Source organism: Onychostruthus taczanowskii, unplaced genomic scaffold (genome assembly GCF_017590055.1).
Source record: "Onychostruthus taczanowskii isolate IOZ18803 unplaced genomic scaffold, ASM1759005v1 scaffold22, whole genome shotgun sequence".
Lineage (NCBI taxonomy): Eukaryota > Metazoa > Chordata > Aves > Passeriformes > Passeridae > Onychostruthus > Onychostruthus taczanowskii.
Window position 1 is genome coordinate 3,536,160 of NW_024499462.1, and position 22,782 is coordinate 3,558,941.

At 36.3% G+C, this 22,782-nt stretch overlaps 1 protein-coding gene across 1 annotated transcript in view; it reads right to left on the reverse strand.

Annotated features, from left to right (window-relative positions):
- Positions 1-22,782, reverse strand: part of CABCOCO1 (ciliary associated calcium binding coiled-coil 1) — a 51,413-nt gene that overhangs the window by 24,665 nt on the left and 3,966 nt on the right. Inside the window, exons 2-5 of the mRNA XM_041404951.1 lie at positions 19,629-19,759; positions 16,593-16,762; positions 13,402-13,546; positions 9,179-9,251 (exon numbers count right to left, since the gene is read on the reverse strand). Of these exons, the coding sequence (XP_041260885.1) occupies positions 9,179-9,251; positions 13,402-13,546; positions 16,593-16,762; positions 19,629-19,759 (519 nt within the window). The remainder of the gene's footprint in view (positions 1-9,178; positions 9,252-13,401; positions 13,547-16,592; positions 16,763-19,628; positions 19,760-22,782) is intronic.

Consider the following 22,782-nt stretch of genomic DNA (forward strand, 5'->3'; position numbering starts at 1 on the left):
CTCTCATGAAAGAATCAAGCATTATGCTTTGGATAAACTCCATCCCTTTGCCAAATGTTTTCCTCATTTAAGCCCTAATAAAAACATTTTGAATGATTACACTGAACCTAAATGGTGCTGAAGTCTTCCAAAAGTCTAACAAGCTTCAAAGAACAAATAATACAAATGCTGAAGAAAACAGTTGTTTTGTTAATATTCTATTTACACAGCTGGATCCTTAGGAATTTTATCCATCTGTATATTTAGTAAGCAAGGCAAGTTAATGCTTAGAATTACCATTTCCTCAGTGAAAAACAAACCAGTAAAATGAAAAGACTCCCCCACAATCTGTCTCTCTCTGCCCCATTCCAAATAGACATGCACACCTCCCCCGTAGCCATGAACCACGAAGTAACTGGAGAGGATTCTTCACAGACAGATGTAATTTATAACAAAGGCAGGAAAAGGCAACCCTAACACAGAGCTTGCTGCCCTTCCTATAAAGTTCACCTCCTTACCAAGAAAAAGCAGAGAATAATTTGTTTGGTTTCTGTACTCAACTCCTTTTTCTTTTATTGTGAAAAGTTTCCATTGTCCTTTTATGTTTTGATTATTGAGTAAGTTTAGAGACTTGCCAAATAGCCCTAGATTGTTAACAGACCACCACTATTTAACTTTGAATGCTTTAACAAAATAAAGGCACAGTTCACATTAATATTCGATGCCCTCATTTTATTTATTATCTTTCCTTTGAAATTTAAACAATTTTCTTAGCTAAGGTTTATTAAATGTAAACCTAAGTAGCAATATAAGTTACCTCAAATACCAACCAGACATCCTATAAAACTTAGCTTTCTGATGAGTAACACTATATTTTGCTGAGGTTAGCATATTTACAGGAAATCAAAATAATGTTTTATGAATTAATATTCAAATACATCAGATTCAATGTTCAGTAAAAATACTTTATGTTGTATCTCATGACAAGTTGTAAAATTCAAGGTTGTATTAGAAGACACAGACTTTCTGGTGAATTTTAAAAAGGAACTTTAAAGGATTGCAAAACTTGTCTGTTATTTAGACTTGGATTACATTTGTCCTCATAACATCAACTAAACAGAAGAAAATTTATTAAAATGTATATTGATTATAAATCATCATGGTAAAGAAATGTCATGCTATTTATTTATATGAATAAGGTCAACATGTTATTCATAACATAAGGTCACAAGATGTATGAATTTGATACTTAAATATTCACCCGTGGGGATACATGCCCATGAAATATCACATCACTTGCCCATTCCACCAATACTTTTCTGAATACAATTTGATTTTCAAGATGATGAAAAGCTGCAGATAAAGGTAATGGGTACAAAACAGTTGTTAATTGTACTTTAAGGTCATGGATTTCTGTCTGCCAATTACCAAAAATAATGCAGGAAATCTTGGAAATAAGGCATCTGCTCCGGAAAACCAGCCTCCACTAAGTCAAACTGTAGAGGCACCAAAATGGTACCTGCTGGCAAACAACTTTAAAAAAGGCAGCTAAATTTGAACCACCAAAATATAAACAAAATGTGGCACATTCTTGAATAACTCCTTGATCCCTGCTACATTACATGGAAGACTAACACTGAAAACAGCACTGTACTGCAGCAGACATAATGCATTGGACTCAAAATAAAATGTACCTCTATTTTTTAAGTAGATTCCTTTCAAGTTACGTTCTTTGAACTTTCTAAAGTTGAGTTATTGTGCAAATAACTTTCTGCCAGTGTGCCAGCAGCGACCTACCTGGCTCTCACCAGCTTACGTACAAAGCCCTTCCAATGGTTTGCCACACTGGCTGATAAAGAATCCTATTTTCTAAATTCCTGTCCCCCCAGCAACATGCCCTATGACAAGCTGAGGACCCCTAGATCATTTTGGTCATGCTCCAGCAGAGCCAACTACGCTGTAGGGCACCATGATGGAGCTGGGGCTCTGAAATTATCTTCAAAAGCACTGCTTTTGTGTCAGGGAGTTTAAACACAGACATGTAAGAATAGCAATTCTGTTAAGTGTTTATTTTTTCGTTTTAAACTGGAATTAAATCAAACTGCAAAATTATCAGATTCTCCTATGAAACAAAATTACTGATCTTTGCTCAGCTCCAAGTACTTTTTTTTCATGCTGGTCAAGTTAAACAAGTAGAATTCATAAAAGGCATTAACAGAGTGAGCTATTCTGGAATACTAGAAAAGTAAAACAAAATTCATATCCTAATAGTCTGTCTTCAGCTACTTTGTTTAACCACCTAAAAATTTCTCCAAGTCAATACATTTCTGCCAATCTCAATGTCTTCTATTAAAATTTACATCTTGATTGATAACCATTTTTAAATGTGCTGTAGTCTTCTGATAGAGCACTTCATCATTTGGGTCATAGAACATTCTGATGAATAGCAGAAACAAGCTGTCATTAATGTACTGACTATCCTTCCAGTCAAAGCCTACAGTTCCTACCTGACCTGCATTGCAGTAAATAAACAAGTCATCACTGCTCTTATCACAACTATGTATGCTTACATACATTCAAACACATACATACAAACACACACACGATTCCATACATATGGAAATCAAGTCACTTTCTAAACAAATTATTAAAAACCTCATAGAGCACATCTGTGTATATATTAATTCCTGCATAGTTCCAGAATTGTTTTCCTGCCAAGAATTCAAGCTTTTTTTTCCTTCTCTCTAACATCATACAGTCAAAAAATGCGATGCTTTGTCAGTTGTACAACTGAACTAAAAAGTGATCATGAGCCTCATTTTTTTTTCTCTAGTATCTTTAGTTTTTCATCCTCCAGGGTGCTGAGCAATGTGACCCCAGTCACTTCTCAGTTTAATTCTGTGTGTGTGAACAGGTCCATTGAAATTAAAGCTCCCAAAATGTTAAGAAGAGGCGCTTGTTGAAGCTCTGGCTGGGTCAGAACCATGATGCTCAGCACACTGAAGGCACAGCCCATGTCAGCTATTTGGCACTTGTCCTGCCTGAATTCTTTTCTTTCGTGACTTCACGCATGTTACTGAGTTAAAAAGCAGGCTTGTTTTGTATTTCATGTTTCCTAAGAAAATAATTCAAAAAACGTTTTGTTAATCATTCTCTAAAGCATTGTAAAAGTACTCAGCACTGGCTTATGAATTCCACCAGCTCTCTGGAGCTCTCACCAGCTCTTAGGGCAGAGCAGTTCAGCTACCAAAACTCAGGAATGTTAAAAGTTCATTAGAAGACCATCAGCATGTGACCTACATGTACTGCTAAACATCATTGTAGCTGCCCTACCGATAAATGAGTATACCAACACAATCTTTGGAAAACAAAGGCTGTTTCTACTAGACAACGGATGCTTAAATATTTGAAGTAGCACTGCATACAAGTCCAACAGACTCCACTTTTCATTCAGACTAATCACAAGTCCTTCAAGATCTTTGGTTACAGCCATAGCAAGCCTCAAGATCAAAGGGCTGGTTATCTGTGAATTTTGTCCAAAACCCACTGGCTCTCCAGCTGCTTACTTCACTAACCTGGACTTGGGTATGTATACTGCTGTAACGGGCATCAAAAATTTCCTCTCAGACATCAAAAGACCAAGTACCAGTCTTAAACATCCACAATCAGAAAATAATGAACCTACTCCTGAAGCTGTGGTTTTGATCTTCATAGCAGCAAAGGCTTGAGGAACATGTTTTGAAGGAAAAACTAAATAAGACCATGGAAATGAAAGAGAAATGGAATCTAACACAACATCAACTTATCAAAGATACATGATGCCAGACTAATTTCATAGTTTATTAAATAAATAATTTTCTAGACAAAAGCAAAGTGATAGACATGATCAATTTATGAGTGCGCAGGAATACCACACAGATGGGACTGAACACCCTTGAAGTCTATTCACTCTTGTATTCAATGACAAATTGGGAGGTGACATTGTGGGGACATATTTTTTTTAAAGCCTATAGTGCACTGGGAGTACCTCAGCTAGAAAATACAATAACAAAGGAGAACTAGAATAGCAGATGCACAATGAGATAGCCACACGATACAGGTATGAAATGCTTCTAGGACCTATCATGTAGGCTACTCCCAGCAGACGAAAAGAAAGCACTATTGATATTTTACAAGGCCTTGCTTTATCTCAGCAACAATATAAAGTCAGTTTTGGTCACTTATGTTCTAACAAAACCGATTTAAAGTGGAACAATTATAGAAGAAGGCCAACAGAATGACAAGAAGCGGGTATGGATGTAAGCACAGGTGTATCAAAGTCCACCTTTACAGCAAAGATTAGAGAAGGCTGGTTTTTCTAGTCTAGCTGAATGAAGGCTGACAACAAGATTGCTGTCTCTTTATGCACTATAAACACTGGGGATGGAACAAGAGCTAAAGGTCAATACTGGCACAAATTGTCACAAGGACAAATGCACATAAGCTTGTCATGAACACACGCAGACCAGAAATTGGAGTTTTGTAACAATTACAGAAACCAGGCATTAGGGTACTTCCTAACTGAAGGAGCAAAGACAAAAAAAAAAAAAAAAAAAAAAAAAAAAAAAAAAAAATTAACTTTTTAAACTGGAGCTTGATAGGTTTCTGAAGAGGATTATGAATGTTTCCCTAAGAGAAAGCAGCATGAGAGCTGACAATTGAAGACATCCCTTCCAGTCCTATGCTCTTCTTGATGTCTTTGCCATGGTGATATTTAGAAAACAAAGCTACAAAACATCAAATCACTGGTTTTTAGGCACTAAAAATATCTGAAACCTCCAGGCTTTGAAAAGCACTCCATTAGCTGGGGAATGAGTTTCTGTAGTGTGAACTGATATGCTTATGGAAATGTTCTGGTTTCATACATCTCTAAAACGCAGTTCTCAAGAAGTCATGGAGAAAAATCGTTTGAACAATGACTGATTAACCAACCTAAATATGCAACACCTAATGAGGATTACGAATCAAAGTCAAGTCCCAGATTTTAGGGCTTTTGCCATCAGAAGAAAAAAAAGCTTTATTAGCTTTCAAAAAGCATATTCTTCCTATCCACCTCCTTAAATTCAAACAAAGAAGGGATTTTGTTCAAACTTAAAAAAAAATCCCAACCCAACCCATAACTGGATAAGGACCAGACACAGTCCAAATCCTTAATGCTTCAGAAAGTAGGGAGTACATAGAATGAAAGCATTAATGGAAACTAGTTTGGAACTCTAAGTACAGAGGATGATATCTAGTGACTGCTATAATACTGAATCTGCACTGCCATTAAATTTAATCTTTGATATTTTTATTGCAACCTGACCCACTATGACATCTCTAAAGAAAATTACATTGTACACTACTATTTCAAGAAGTCAAACTTAGCTAGTCATCTGGGCCATAAAATAGTAGATTACTCCATCAGGCTGGCTAAAGCAACTAGGAATAAAACTAGATTTACCAACCACATTATTTTTATTAGGAAATGTTTCAAAGCAGACATAATCCCAAAAGACCTTAGCCTCATACTATCCAAAAATACACAACAGAGAGCAGCAAAAACCATGAACTGCAGTATAAGGTACAATTGGTAAATGAGAGAAAAAAAATTGCAAGATATTGTGTAATATGTCATCCTATCAAAGCAAAATAAATTAACTAAATGTAGAAATAGAAAAGAATAAAAACTTCTACACAATTCATGTATTAACAATTTAAACCTTTGTTCTAAGATCTGACGTGTTAATAGGAATTGCTCCATTGACTCCCTGAACATCAATATTTAGTCTGTACTCCTTTTGCTTTCCTTGAAATTGCGAGCTAATATAGGTGCACTAAATCACAGCTAGAGAGCAAAATGTCCAAAACAGGCAGAAGGGGAAAAAACCAGTATCTTTAGCAGCAATATTCCTGAAGAACTCTGGTATGGTAGCACTGCTTGCATTTCATTTTGGATCACAGCCACAGAACAGCTAAAGCACAGCTTCTTCTGTAATCATTCTAAATGGGGGGAACTGCTCATAATAGTAACAGGAAAAAAAAGCAATGAATTTACTTGGCAATCTTAACACTTCTCAGCAATTCCTTGTACCATCATGTTTTCTAACAGGTATTCATGCATACATAATATATAGGTCTTTGTAGATCTGGAATGAAGGAGAAGTAAGGGATTTGATAGCTAGAAAGGCAAGTTTTAAATTTTAAATACTGTCAAAGTAGGTTAGAAGTGTGATGTGTGTTTTATCATCTAACCAAGCATTCATGTCTTTCTGTTTTAACTTTTTTTTTTTCCTAGGCAATATGATCACCTTAGGCAGTTTGAGGTTTAAAGGCTTTAGCCAGTGCAAAAAAAAAATATATATTTAAATTAGCCTAGCATTTGTTACCTTTTTTTTAAGAGTTGAACACTGTCTGTGTTTTACAGAGGTGGCTTTATTATGCTAGCTGCATCAAATGCAGAATATTAATCAGACTGTGAAGCTCCACTAATTATGTGCTATATTTAAATAACTTAGATTTTGTTAAGTGGCACGACCACAGATATTGTATGCATAATCTGAGTTTTGAGTCATTTCCCTTTTCTTGTCTGATTTTATTCTACACAGGAAATGACAGGGTCATTTGGAAATAACTGCAGTTAAAGATCAAAAAGGAAACTTGATTGAGAACACTGTATAATTGCCTGTGCTAGAGAAAAAAAATTCCAATGACTTTACAACCCATCGCTATAAGATTTCTCTGGAAAACACACACTGTGGTTTCCCTAAAAGGATATCCATTACAGCACTGATTTTATTTGTTGTAGCTGTATCTCTTTTAAAGAATCAGATCTTCTCCTGGGGGTGCTGGGCTTTTATTCTGTAGGTAATTTTTTCGGCACACATACTCGCTGAGCTAAAGCCATTTCAGTGGAAGCAAATCAATTCTGTTGAAGCAAGTCATTTCACTGACTTCTTTCAAAGCGTTCATTTGCAAAAGGAGATAATGCTGTAATTAAGCTCTTGGAACACCGTAGTTCTTGTTATTTGGGCAAATCTGGCCATTACAATTTAGAGTGTCCTGTTCCAAAAGAACAGGCTTTTATTCCTGGAGGTAAAGGAAAACTTCTTAGACATTAGTTGCACTCAGCTCAGAGTCAGGATCAGATCCAGCTTTGGGCTGTGGTGTGCCTGCAGTGGCCTTTCTTTTTTTTTTTTTTCCCTGTAAGACACCAGTCTACATAACAGGACAGCAGCCAAACTTTCAGCACAAATTTACTCTCTATTTTCAGCACATGGATTTCCCAGTTATCTCCCATTCCCTGAGCAGATGCACTGCAGAGCAAGTGATCCCAGGTGTGCTCCTGCCACAGCCACACACACCAAACCATGGCAGCCCAAAAAACTGTTCATGTAAGGGACTGCAAAATAGAAGTAATGATCTCTTTTATGCATAAGAATTACTAAATAATACAAAGTTACAGCAAAAGAACTTGAAGACTCTGCTGAGTTCACCTCTCCTCACATTTTAACAGATAAAATAAGTGCAAATAATGCCATAAATTTGTATGTGCAGCTTCAATACCTTAAACTTTTACTTATTGAAGAACAATGCATCACCCTATCAAAAATGAACTCTAACAGAATATAAGTATTGATTTTCTTGGGTGTTGGAGTGTAGCTGGACAAATTAAAAGCTCTCTGCCATGTAGCTGAGAATACAAAACAGATGGATTAAAGTGAAGTGGCATCATAGGTAAGAAAAGGCCATAGAGGAGTTAAAGATTGTCGTGCAGGGTTTTGTGACAGTTGTAGCTGCAGATGGCACTTGTTGCTTGGATGGATCATCACCAAATTCATTCCCTGAAATCCACTCCTACCATTGCCCAGAGGTGCTGGTACCCTCAGCAGAGATGGTGCTGCCTCAGAGCCTGCCAGGGCAACCCCCGCCCTGCGGCTGGGACAGTGCATGATGATCTCACCCACCCAGAAAGGAGTCTTCAGGAAACACAAACACCTTTCCTTTAAGCTAGTCTGAAACCTTCTAAGATTCATGATTCAAGTTTACACAAGAATTACTTAATCAAAGCCTCATTAAAATCGATTTTAGCAATTAAGAAGTGCTAACCACCCATTGATCTGATTACCTAACACAAAACCCCCACCCTAACATAGTAATGCTGAAGTTCTGCTCTACCTTTGTACTGACAGTTTTTACACCTATTTCATCATAGTTGGAATTTTAACCCACCTTGTAAATGACAAGAATAATTTCCAAATATTTGCATCCATGTCAAGAGAAGTCATTTTATAATATGGCTACTTAAAAGCAACATGGAAAGCAATTATCCCACATCACCAGAGTCAAAATACCGCTGAAATTGTAAAGGAATTTTTCCAGCGTGCTAATTTTAACTTCATTGTGTACTGATAAGCTAAAATATAAGCATCATCAAAAATAATACACTACTGTGCCCCTCTGGGCAATCAGTTGACTACTAATACAAATTTAAAATGCAAATATTTTTTAATGTATAATAACAAATACCCTCAAAAAGCACAGCCAGGCTAAAGGAAGGTTTATTTGATTAATTGAACCTGTCCATTTGATTAAAGGCCATGTTTTGCATCACCACATGTTCTTATGTATTTTTTCACGTGTAAGTTTGAACACATGACAAAGCTCACAGTGATGCCAACTCACTATTGTTAATTGAATTCTTTCAAAATGCTCAGTTTCTAGCTTGCTTCTTTCTTTATAGCCAGTATAATTAACTCTTGGTGGCTACAGTAGAAACAGAACTCTGTACATGCACATGCATACATGTCTATTAGGGCTGTGGTCAGACTAGGCACGGCACAGAACATTTTTTGATTTTGATTGCTGATTTTAAAGCAGAGTAGACTCACTTTGCTAATTCAAATTACATGCATCAACTAACAAATACCTACACAAAAGTGTTCCTGATTTAACACAACTAACAACTTAACCAAGCAATGCATTTACACTTTTTTGAGATCCCAAATTAATTTTGAATATGAGGATCAAAACATCTTAACTTGCGCTCTTTAATCAGCCGTTTTACGTTAGTAATGCAGGGATGTTGACATGAAGTCGCTTTGAGCAATATAAAACATATGCCATGGTGCACTCGTTAAGGAACTCTGCATAATGAGTTCCATCTATATAAATGACTCACCTCATTACTTATCACAGGTTCCTCTCTACGACCGTGGAAGAGGTATTCATACGCTTTATAGTGTTTAAATAAGCTGAAAGACAACATAACATAGACTATTACAGCTGTAAGTTTTTGGAAAGGTAACAATATTATGAGTTTTGTTAAACTAAGAGTTACCCTCCAGCATGGTAACATTCCAAATTTTAAAAAGAAACAGTTGTTTAACTTCAGATACAACAAGCAGCATATTTAGTTTGCAAGATTTATTATCAGATGTCTGTGGAAAATACAGTGCGATACTTAAAAATACATCCACTTAGTCCTTATGAAATTGAACTCCAAGAAGACAAAGTTCTCCTCTGAAAAAAGTAATTCCTGAAACACTTATCACCAGGATACTTATGCCTTTATTATCAGCAATAGCAGACAAGAAGGAAACAAAGCCAAATCAGCTTTTCAGATTCTGGGATGGGCTGCCAGTACGGGGAGAAAGTTTGATCTTGGAACACCAAAACAATAAAGAATAGAAGTATTTATTCTCTCAAGGTCACTTTGCAAAATCAGTGTAGTATTTCCTCAAAGAAAAACTAAAAAAATAGATTAACACACAGCAGTTTTGTGTACTATAACAAAAGTAACTTTAAATAGACTTTGTCAATGGACTAAAATATTTATCTTCCTTAAACATGTACACCTTTCCATTTTACATGTGTCAAATAATTTTTTTGTTCCCTTTTCTAATGATCAATGATATAGTATTTGTTTAACCAAAAGTTTTGTCTGTCACAGTCCGTTACAATTAGTTCTTCTCTTACAATCATGATACAGAACTCCTGGCTTCTTTCACATCATTTTGACATATGATTTAAAACACTGCTCTGTGATTTCATAGCAAGTCCAGGCTGAAGAATGATTCCAAGAATTGTTTGCCATCCTGCCTGCTGTATCTGTGAAAAGTACAGCAATATTTGCAGGGAACATCTGTAACCAGTTCCTAAGCTTCCTACCTAGGGACAGGACCCAGGCTCTTTTCTTGGGAGACCCATCAGCTGGGTCAGCAACACCTTTAGACTGGTACTGGCAAGGCCCACTTAAGAAGTCTGGCTGCCATCAGCTAGAGGCTGCCTTCCCCCAAACCCCTAACCAACGCACACAGGCAATTAATTAAATTCTTACAGTATTTGCAATTTCATTTAAGTACATTTTTATTGCAGCACTTCACCAAAGAATTCCTGACATGTTTCAGTGGAGACACAGAAATTATGTTTAAAGAAAGTTCAGGACTTAACCTGGAAATGACTCACACTGATTCATGTAAATAAATGTCCCCTTTCATACACACCTGTAATTTGGTAAAATTCTAACAGGGATTATTTGAAAAAAGACAAAAAATATTTTATGAGCATCACAGACACACAGGAAATAAGTCATATATCCTTCCAACTGGACTGGCAGAAATTAATATTTCAAATTTGTTCTCTTATCCTAGTGCTTTGGAAATAAGCCAGATTTACAGCACCTAAAGGTCAGGTCTTTTCCTTCCCCTCCCCTCCAAAGGTGTTATGATATTCTCCACGGATTATGCTACAGGTATGTATAATTTGAAATATATAGCCAAAAATATAAGTAATTATTTTTGGCATTTCTGAATTTTATGTCTTTATTTTAAAAATATCTCTGTTCAACCTGGCACACCTAATCCTGTATGAAGGAAAAAAATTCTCCATTAAATCCTCTTGAAATCAAATTACATAAATCAGATATCAACATTTTTTTATTTAGAAAAAAAGAGTGTGGTTTTCTTTCTTCTATCAGGCATTATACAAAATGCCCCTTTTTGTTTCAATTTGATGTGAACAATTTAAAAATTCCATACCAGTGTTTCTAGCAATTAGACAGAAATAATTCTACTTGTGTAAGTAATATTGTTAATAATAGGCCCTCTTATGATGTCATATGAGAATCTGAAGGTGATTAAGAATGACATATTTCCCCAGCTCTACTGCTTCCTGAAAAGAAAATGTCAGGAGCTATGTTGATGTGTGTTTGCCCAAGGAGACAAGATAAAAAGATGATAACTGTCACCTTCCACCAAACCTGAAGGTATCATTATACTTGCTGCACAGTTTGTGCCAATGTGGTTAAGCATTTGTCCCTGTTTCCATTATAAATCCCATGGGTTTACAGCTCATCTATAAAAATGTGATCTGAACTACAACATGTCATACTGTCTTGAGTAGAAAAAAAGCTACAGGCTTATCATTTAAAATTAAACAAGAAAAAATATATTGAACTAATACATTAATTTGAATTGTAATAAAACTCAAAACTATTTCTGAGTTCATAAAGTTTAAAATACACCCATTTAAGTGTGCCAATTCCATTGTTATTTAGAAAAAAATATTCCAGTGACTGAAATAATGGATTGCATAAACTGGACACATATGATACATTTCAGTGTGTGTGTGCACTTCCACGACATCGCCACAGCACCCATTTCTAATAAATTGAGCAGTTTGGACATACAACCACAATCTGGTGGCCAAAATACCATTCTGCTGCAACAGCTTTGCAGCTTCATTCTATTCCTGCCCAGCTAATACTTTGGTTCAAAGAAGGATGGAGCACCTAATCTCTTGGATGAAATTCTTCTGACTTGTGAAGGAATTACTTCATGGACAAGATATCTCTCAAAGGATAATTTACACAAGAGTTACAGACATGCTATTTGGAAAGAACGTTTGTTCCATATAAATATACAAAAGACAGACAGGAAGGCAGAAGTAAAAGGAGTTGAGACATCTTAAATGCCAAGTTTCCTTTTAGTTTAGGGCTAGTACTTGGCAGGACATTATTTTGCCTTGACTACAGAAATTTGAGATTTAAAGTGATGTTCCCATTTCTTATGGGAAGAATCTTAAGTGTTTTATATTTTCCATGAAAAAGAAACAAAAGAAAAAAATCAGAGAGTAGGAGAAAGAGACACATTTTATAGCCCAATCGTAAGAGAAATTGCCTGCAATGGGTTTAAATCTCCACCTGAATCCAAGTACTCTAAACTGAAGTCTAATAGCTACCCTAGTATTTTGCCTTTCCTCAAGAGAAAATATTTTCTGCACTCAGGGAAACACTCTAAAAACCCCTTCTTTGCTGCGTTACATTTTTCCTACAGAACAGTCAGAAAATTCCCAGCAAATCTACATATGGATCAGCCATGACCTTACTCAATTTTTATGCCCAACTGCCACAAGTCCTCCCACCCCCATTTGGGTCAGAACATGGGTTGAAGGGCTACAGCTGCAGTACAGTGGCTGAGCATACACTACAGGAGTAACTTAGCAATTTTCCATCTCCTTGCCCCTGACATTCACGGGTGGTTAAACCGCTTGAGAACCATTCTGTCCATCATGTACTGCAAACAGGGGTATGGCAGTCCAGCCACTGCCTTAACCACGGCGCTCCAGTGGAAATGGGGTGTACACATCACAGTAACAACTTCATACAGGGGCATTACTGCTGCTATCAGACTCAGGATTTTTCCTCAAATAAATAATGAATGTACTGCTGTTTGCATCTCTTTCTGTGTCTCTGTTTAAAAGCTGACACCTCTCATGAAACCTTTTCACGTACATACTGGATTTTTGCTGATTTTGAAATACAATATTTTTATGACTCCTATATGATCAGAATCTTAATTCTGTAAGTACAAAACTTTAAATCACTTCAGTCCACAATAACTGTCAAGGCCATACAAATACTTACAGTAACAGAGTCAAGATAAGATCTAAATAAGATAAATAAGATCTACAATTTTATTCAGATGGAATCTAAAAGTAGCTTTTAAAAGCAAAACAAGATTATTGCCCATGCATTACTCTGTTTTCTTTTATCACTTCAAACAAAACCCAAAAGGAATATTTTTAGCATAATCTTACCTTTTTATAAACCTCCAGTCTAAATTTATTTTTTGGGCTTTGACATCTGAGGCCAGGTGTTTACTTCTCCTTGCATATTGTCTCTTCTTTTTCATGATTTAAAGTTTGGTGTTGGCAGTATGTTAGCACAGTAGGAAGGTGTCCAGTAAAATAACAGCAAAATACTAGTAATAGCAGTAGTAGTGTAAAAATAGTATTTTAAAAATTGTTGGTGCTGTTGTTCTTATTGTTGCTGTTATTTTATCAGTCATTTTCCCACTATATTAGATTAATGAAATAAAAAACAGATTCTGTAGAAATAAATACCTGACAACCAAGAAATCAATGATTGCTTTGGATTGCTCAATGCTGAATAAATTCAGGTAACCTCCATCTTCTGCCTCAGTTTCTCCTATTCCAGTCATTGCTCTTTCAAGTTCTTTTAAATTTTCTCCCAAGGTCATACGTTTGCCTGCAAAGTAATCCCAAAGAACAAAACCATGTATAAACATGACAAGGTGGGATGGGGGTTTTTGGCCCATTTTAATTATAAGATTTCTTGAAGTTTTAGTTATGACCCACCACATAAAAACTTAAAAGCCAACAGCAGCCAAAACTTAAAAGCCAAACAGCAGCCCATCTTGCCATTATTCTCATCAATAAAGTGTCCATTAAAATTCCATTACAAAACCACCACTCTGCCTCCACAATGGAAAGATCACAATAATAGGTGTTCAAGATACTACAGCTTCACCTCTTACCTATGCTGAGAGAACCACAGGCAGAAAAATATGAAAATTTGAGAGGCAGAGTATGTTTTTCTTTAAAATAGCCTACTGCTTATGAATTGTAAAAGATTATTCTTCTGACCATGCCCCTTGCAACATAAGCCGTTAATACAGGAACAGATATTAAAAAGGGAGAAGAGTATTTTAAAATGCTTGCAGTCGTAATAGATTAAATATGAATATGCATAAGACCCTGCACGTATCATCAAACTTGGAGACATTTTTGCATCCTTCCAAACCAGATAATTACTTTACATTTTTACCCTGGAAATCAAAACCTAATGCCACAACAGGTTGGAATTAGAATTTAAATTCTGTTTGATAACTGTCCTGACAAAGAGGACAATCTGAAATGTATCAGTGCTTGCTGAACCTATAAAAATAAAGGATTCATCTTTTTGATTTGCACACAGATTTTGCCATCACTAGAACCATTGGAAATAAAAATAAAAAAAAAAGCTTCAAATACAATTTATCTTTTCCTTTTATGTCTAAAAAAATCTACAGGAAAAAAAGGGGGAAATATCCACCAGTGGTGAAATAGATTTATTTTCCTCATTGTTTTATGTCTCTACTGATACACTCCTTGGGGTTTTTTGTACAGAAAACAAATTAAAATACTTAGAAGACTTCTTTTCTTTTATAGTTTTGCTCTTTAGTGGTACAGTAATCAAAGGCTTGAAAATTCTACCCCACTTTTCAGTAAGAGAGGCAGCACAATATAAATAACCATATGGGAAGGGACAAGAAAGAAACACAGAGAATGCAAAGGAAATAGAAGCCAGAGGAAATGAGGAAAAGCAACAGAATCAGAAATATCACCCTTTGTAGGGAAGTGAAGGCACCTGACAGGATCACCCAGGCCCTGAGTCTGTTGCCAACTCATTCAAATTTTCTCTTTCCTTCCTCTGCACACCTGATTTTCAGTCCCAACCACCTGTCTCAGGAACACTCATGCAGAACATCTGTGAGGTAAGGAATACTTTACCCTCAATGGATAGAAGAGAATCAAATAATGTAACTCATTTTTCCTCCTCATCAAGCAAGACCCCCAGTTTTCCTTGCTGCTTTACCTGCCTTAAACACATTTCCACTACTCTCCTTCTCTAAACCCATTCTTCCTGCTAAATGCTACTCTTGCTATTATGGCCAAGTCAGCTTAATTTCTCCAGGCTGACTGGGTGCAGTGCAGGGAAAGGAAAAGAAAGGGTCATTAATATAGAAGACATTAGAATTTTGCTTTTAGTTGAAATGTTTGGTAATTACAAGAAAATTCATCTCAGCCCTGGGCTGTGAAGCAAATACAAGGTTCCTGCAAGCATTTAAAAACTACATTTTCTTTCTCTAAAAACCACGTATATCTTAGCCAAATCTAAATGGATCTTCACAGGCCAACAAAAAGCAAATTCACAACATTTTCTTGCCAAATCTTTACTTCAAAGCAACAGGGCATCAGACCTGTTAACAAAAAAAAAAAAAAAAAAAAGAGACAAAATAGAGGGTTTTTTTCCACAGCCTCTGTCTGCAAGCCCACTGAACTGGTTCAGTTGCAATTTTATATATAAAAATTCACTAAAAGCAGACAGAGCCATGGAAAATATCTTAAGCTTAAAGAGTTAAAAGTTTGGTAAAGCTTAATGCAACTAAGATGACATTCCTGAAAAATGTCAGTCAGTTTTAATAAGTGGTTGTGCTACCAGCCTGTTGTGTACACATGCATTACATGGTCTCATAAAACTAATTTGTGACGGGTTTCCATCCTGCTCCATTGTTATAGTAATATAGTTAGCATATGTTAAGATACTTTCTCATTGGAGACAGGAAGGACAACTGGAATTCCAATGATCATAAAGCACGTACATATTCTGTCAAAATTCCAAGTCAGAAAGGCCCTTGAACTAAATTACAGTGAAAGAGTACAATGACTGTTTGAGTTTGATTTTAAAATATTCGCCTTTTGAATGAAACTGCTGAGTCCTTTCACTCTTCCTCTGGGATGGACTTTTCTCAACATAATCACCTTCAAAGTGAATGTTAAACAAGCATTAGAATCCCTGACAAAGAAGGTTTTAGAGGACAATGATACAATTTTTTTTCTGGTTATTTCATTCCCACTAGACCAAGCTTCATGCTTTGTGGCCAATTTCCTCATAGCCACAGGAGCTACAGTCCTTTCATTGTCATTTTTCATCTTCAGCAGCAATGCCAGTTTACTTCCCTCACCAGTCCTTAGTTAACATATATTCTGTGCCACAAGTGCAGCATTTGCCATATAGGAAGCTGAGAGCTGACCTCCAAGAATAAAAAAAAAGTAATTCACCTGCTGTAATGCTACAGGATGTACTGAATATCTCAAACAGCAGAGAAATGTGCCCAAGGCTACAGTGAGTCAGTCACTGAGAAAGCTGGAATTGGAATTTAGGAGCTCCTTGCTCTCACTCTACTGTAATTATTATTTATTTTACCATAGCAAAGAAAAGGTCTCTTCAGGACCTGGACCATTTGTACAACATATTGTACAAACAAAGAATGAGGAATATTCTACTCAAAAGACTTGAGATCTGCCAGTAAGAATTATTTTCAGGCACAAAGTCTAACATACCAACATTTGAGAGGAAAATAAATCATTTCACAATTACCTGTAATTAAATATCACTTTAATAAAATGACTGGGAAACATTCTTGTCTTCCACTTCAGATATTTATTTTACACATCTTCATTATACTTACTGCTGACATTCTCCAAGGAGAAATTTAATAGATCCAAGAATCGTGAGAGCTGGATAAGACTGAAGTTCATTTCTTTACCCCACCAAAATCCTGCAGCATAATACTCTAGTAAAATAGTTTCTTTTAAAGATGTCTTTCGTTGTGTAAGATTCAGAAATTCTTCCAGCTTCCTAAAAAAATTGCAGAGTAAAATAATGAAATTAAAAAAATAAATTACAGATTCCAAGGTCTTACTTGGTCTGCATGCAATTGTATCCATAACATTTGTTTAGTTGCTATATTATTCATATGTGCATATGTACATAATTTCTTGAATTTAGCTACATCAATTCCTAGATTGCATTTTTGATCAGAGGACATAGCAAAAAGTAAACAATTGCCTGCAGGTTTCAGCAAAAACTACTGAAGTGTTAAGATATGACTAACAAAAGAACAAAAATTAGAGCATTACAAAACCAAAGAGAAATACACTGAAAATTCCAGAGGAAAAAAAGTGTTTCATCAGGAATTGGTTTGTGGGATGAAATGAGACAATTAGTCTCCACTTTCCACTATCATGCTTTCACTCTGATTTAGATACCTTTACAGTAGTAATAAGGTCTTGTTTACATTTTAAGATTATTTTTCATGATGAAAAATTACATTTGAAAATTAATGCAAACAATATAACACATAATTATGGAAAGTAGCTAAAATATTTAGAAGTTTAAATTGCACTTGCATAAGGGTCAAAACATTTAAAAAGAGCCTTATCCCATTTTACTGGCACACGATGAAAATTTTTCCACTTACTTTAACTTGAAAAATTTATGAAAAAATACACTCCCTTGTAGGAGGCCATACTGTTGCTGACACATTTATGTCTACTCTATCCAAACACAGAATTAGTTACATCTTTTATAATAACTGCGTGCTTTTTTCCACATGAAGAGAGGGGATTTGTGCTAGGACTTGGTTTCAATTCTTCCAGTATAACTTTGGCCATGTCTCAGGTAGTTAATTTTTACATTAAAGCAATCCTTGGCTTCTTAACTACAGCTGAGGACACAGGTGCCAGTGATCAGAGTTTCTAGACGCCTGTGCAAAAGCAAGCTCTTCCCAAGCCCTACTGCCTTCTCATTCCTTCCTAAGGACATTAATCCCGAACCTACCGATAGCAGCCATTCGATTTTCAGGGCTTTACCCAACACAGTACAGATACGCTGTCAAAAGAGATCAGTTTATTTCTTTAATTAAAGCCTCAACAGCTAACAGAGTAAAGCATATAATCCAATCAGTTTTGTTTAAAACATGTATTCCTTTGTTCTGCATGACAAATTTGTATGGCTGCACACATGCAAGTCGGTTAAAAACACTTAACTTGTGTCCTGGAATAGAAGTGGAACATGGCCAGCTGAACTTTCCAAGGTTTGAAACAGTCCATATCCTCTCTCTCTGAAGCTTCTGCCAACTCTGTGTTTTCATAATCAGAGCTTCTCAGGGATTTAGATTTTCTCTGATTCTGCTAACAATGTCAGTGCTCATCTTTCCAATATTCTGTAAGGCATGTCACTGACAACAGGATCTGTACATGCTTGCGAAATGATGGGGCAGTTACAGTCCATAGTTACCCTCCCTGCTTTTTCTTTCTTCATAGGGCTCAAGTCTTACCAAGATGGACAGCAGTACAAAACTCCCTGATAGATGGGAATGCAGGACATCAAAACTCTCAGACTCAGTCAGATCTATTCTGATTTTCTAACCTTAGCTGTGGCCTTCAAACTGCTCTTGTAAATAGACACAACGCACTGTGGTAAACAAAATTTTAATGCTGCTGCTAAACTGCTTAGTGGGCATAAAATACCCTTTAACTATGCTCCTTCCAGTCAGATACAGCATATACTTTACATTTCCCTTGTACAGCATGTATATATAAATACACGTGTGATCAGCTGAGACTAAAAGAGCATACGATCTTTCAGTGCTTTTCTTTTTAATTTTGATGGGAAAGTTGCACAAAGAATTGTGCACATTAAGCACATTTTAGTCTCCATGAGTTGTACACTTCAGTCTCCTCTAAATTTAAAGAGACCTATTGTGCAAGAGAAAACAGGAAAGGAAAGATTTTTTTCTATTATTATTTGATGGTGGCGAATTTTCTTTCCAGTTTTCTTTTAAAAAAATCCCAGAAAAACCTTTTCTCCCTAGAATAGTGACAAATAGGAAGAACAGAATATGTTTCAGGAATATTTTAATCTCTATTAAACGGTTACCTATTCAGAGGAACAAAGCTGGATTTTATATACCCCCCACCTCTTCCTTCCCAAACTAGACCAGCGGCCCAACCCTTTGGCTTTCAATTCCCTAAGAACCTGCTAGCAGACACAGCACTCCTAAATAATTCTTGCACTTCTAAAAAGTCCAATTTTTCAAATATAAATCTGGAGTCTCAGGTTGAACTCCTGGCCTCCTAAATTTAGCTGCTATTAAACACTAATAACAAGGGAGAGTGTTGGTACAGGAAAGACAAAGGCAGCCTGACATCAGAAGTCTTTGGCTGCCTCCTACTTCCCCAGAGCACCATAATGGTGACCTACTAATGCCTTCTTAAGCTTTCCATCCCTTGCTGAACTTTTAAGACCTTTTTGATTTTTTTGGTAACTCATGTTACAGTACAGAATCTTGAATGTTTTAGCAAAAAAAGTAAGACTTACCAAAAAAAGCTCAGTATTGGTCTGTTCTTACTTACATCTTAGTATTTTGTTTACAGCGTATTTAAAGCTACTGTAAATTCAGAAACCACAACAAGGTGAAATACAATTGGAAATAAAGGAGTCTAAGCAAAATTAAAAGATATAGGAAAAACAGTAAACCAGACTGGATCTGAGATCAAAAGTCTTTCTGCCATCTTTTGTGAATAATGTTAAATATCAATGATTTAACTGAACAATTAAAGACTAACGATATAACCATCACAAAAGAAATCTAACAAACAGTCTGCAATTTTTATTTTGTTATTATATTTATTTTGTTATTATTGCTGTTGCTGCTACTTACTTTTCAACTCCTTCCAGATCTTCTTCTAACAAGGCAGTTATTTGGGAAAGAGAAAAAAATCTCCTATTAGGAATCTTTTCTCCACCTACATCACCCTGATCTTTGTCTTCATTCTGATCTTGGACTTCATCCTGCATACATGTACATAGGAATGTAATTTTAAAAATGTTTATTTTATTATGTCAGTAACTTACCTAAATAACATTTTTATATTGAGGAGGTATGCAAGGGATTAATTCAACAAATGTCAAAAATGCAAGACAGCTGTAATTATACAGCAGTAACACAATACCTTAACACATTCTCGCTAGAGAAAAGCTAGGCAGATACATGGAACACAGTATTTTTGTCATAAATCCATATTGGAACACACTGACATATTATGTGTTGCACAAGATTAAATTAACTTGCAAGTAAAAACAACAGAGATTTAAAGGTGCAAAAGAATCCATGAATCTAAATTTGACCAACATGATACTGGATTGCACAATAATTAAATTTTAAAATTAACTTTCTCCTAAACATATTGTAAGAATACACAAATATTACTATGCTATTTGCTCTCCACCATGTACCTGATTGCATTTTCAAATTTACTGTCTACACTCTCTCCTTCCCCTAGCCAAACAAAAGTCCAAGATGTTTGCTGCAACAGAATATTACACAAGGATCTGACACAACTGTTCCTAGGAAGGATGTAGATGTTTTAGGGAATAACAAAGTGAGCATGAACTAACAATGCAATGGTCTTTGAAAAAAATGGAATATTTGATGATATTTTGCGTTGTCATTGACAAAAAATGAAATTTCAGAAAATGCAAATAACAGTAGAAAAAAAAATCCCCTAACACTGTTTCACAATAGAATATGTAGATAACAAAGTGAGGTGTGAGATGAAGCAGCCCCTTCAGAGAGGGGCACTGCAGGGGAAAAAGGGACAACGGTCATAGGACTGTGCTCCAGCTGAAAGGGATCCACAATGGGGCAGCATAAGGAAAAATATTTCAGCATGAAAATACTTAAGCATTAAATAGATAACCCAGAAAGGCAGAGGAGTCTCCATCCTTGCAGGCTTTTCAGACCAAACTGGACAAAGCCCTGCTGGGCACTGAGTGCTGGCCCAGCTCTGATCAAGTAGCTGATCCAGTCCCAAAATGCCTTCCAGCCTCCTGCTGGGAGTCTGCCCGGCTTAACCACAAAAATTGCTTGCAGCAGGTACACTTGTACATCTGCAGGACCTGGGGTTTAGAGAAGTGCAGCAAGGCAAAGCCTGCAGAACCCTGCTTCCAGCTCACACAGGGACAGCGAAGCAGAATTCCTGATTTTTGAGCCTGACCAGCACTGCTCTGAGCTGATACCAAGGCACTGCAGCGCCGGTCAAGGCGAGCCCCCAAATAAAGCTACACTACTCCCCCTGCTGCTGCAGAGCTACAAGTTGTACTGAAATCCTGGGACTAGCTGAAGAGCCACCACAGACAGGAGGGACAAACAAGACTGAGAGCAACAAAGAACATTCATTCCGTGGACAGACTATTCTTCTTCTCTATAATTAATTACCAGAGTGCTTTCACATACACTTCAATAAGAAAAAAATATTGTTCCCAACTGTAAACAAGTCAATCTCAGATAAAATATCTCATAAGAACATGAATGAAATAAACGAAGGCTTCCTTCACATAGTTAAAAGCATGATGCTAGCTTGCTTTTATTAGAAGTAATTTAAACAGCATAAAAAATACTCCTACAGTCAGTAATGCTGCTATAATTGAAGCTGCAGGGAAAAACTAATAGCACAACCTGCTAATATACAATTATTGAGAGACATATTTAAATAAGAAAAAAATGTAAATGCTTTCCTGAAGTGGTGTTAGACACCTGTTGAACGTGAGATTCTTTAGAAGCTGTAGGGGCTGAATTAAATGAATAACTGATATTAATGTTTTGGAAACTGCTCCTCCCTCACTTTCTGTTAGGATGTTCAATACATAGAACACTTTAGTATTTACAGTGACCAGCACTATATAAATTACTGGTCAGCCAGTCAAGATCGTACTGAGCGTAATTGTTAGTGAAACGCTAATATTTTACAAGCTGCACTTTAAACGGAAGAGATAGGCAGCTGCTGTAACTAACTCAGTGCTGCAGATAAGGCTCCCTAATCTGCACATGAAACCACAACAGTTTACAGGGCAAGGGGAATGCTTCCCAAAAACCATTTCATCACCGGGAGGCTGGAACAACATTCCCAGCAGCAACATTCCCACCAATGTATTACTGGTTTTGTTAATGCTCATGATAAGGATGGGCACCACTGTCCACTATAACAAGCACAGGTATCAGATAAGAAGAAATACTGTTACAAATGACAGATGAGGAACTATGGGAGAGAAAGCACATCATTTAATTTTTTTTTAAAAATCAGCAATCTTTCTGTAGTTTAAGAAAATATTGAAGGTCCATAAATAATTTAAACAATCCTGTGTTTATAGACAGTTTCTGTCTGGACTGAACCTACACACACACACCTGACTAAAAGCTTACAATTATTTTGATTGATTGCTTTCGTCTCTTTACCCACTACTGAAAACACCGGGAGATTATTTTTATATGCGTTCACTGGTGTCAAAGAATTTACTGTTCATTTTAGTGTTAACTGCAGGGACTGACTGAGGTAATCCAAGGTGAGTCAGTTCTAGTAATGCTGTCTTCATGTGTCAGGAAAAAAACTCCTGAAACCAATCCTACCAATGCCCATTCCCAGCAGCAGACTGCCTATTTAAATACAGGCCGCTACTGGAGAATTATTTGTCACAGTTTTATTTTCCTTTGAAGGATTTTTAGCTGTTCTGAATGCATAATATGTTTCTGGCTGTTCAATACATTACTCCAAATGCTGTGGGCATCCCTTGCTAACAGCATCAAATCAAAATACCAAACCAGGCACTCTAAAACTAAAAAGTAAGATCCTTCTAAATCTCTCAGTCAATTTTCACAAACTACCACGAATCAGGAATCAGCAGCAGCAGAGTGATAAAGTTAAACAGCAAATTGCAAAAATCCTCAGTGTTTACAGGGGTGGGGAAGAATCTCAAAACCCCAAACCTGTACTGAGTCACCTCTGGCTAGGAAAAATACCCCACTACCTGCAGTTTTG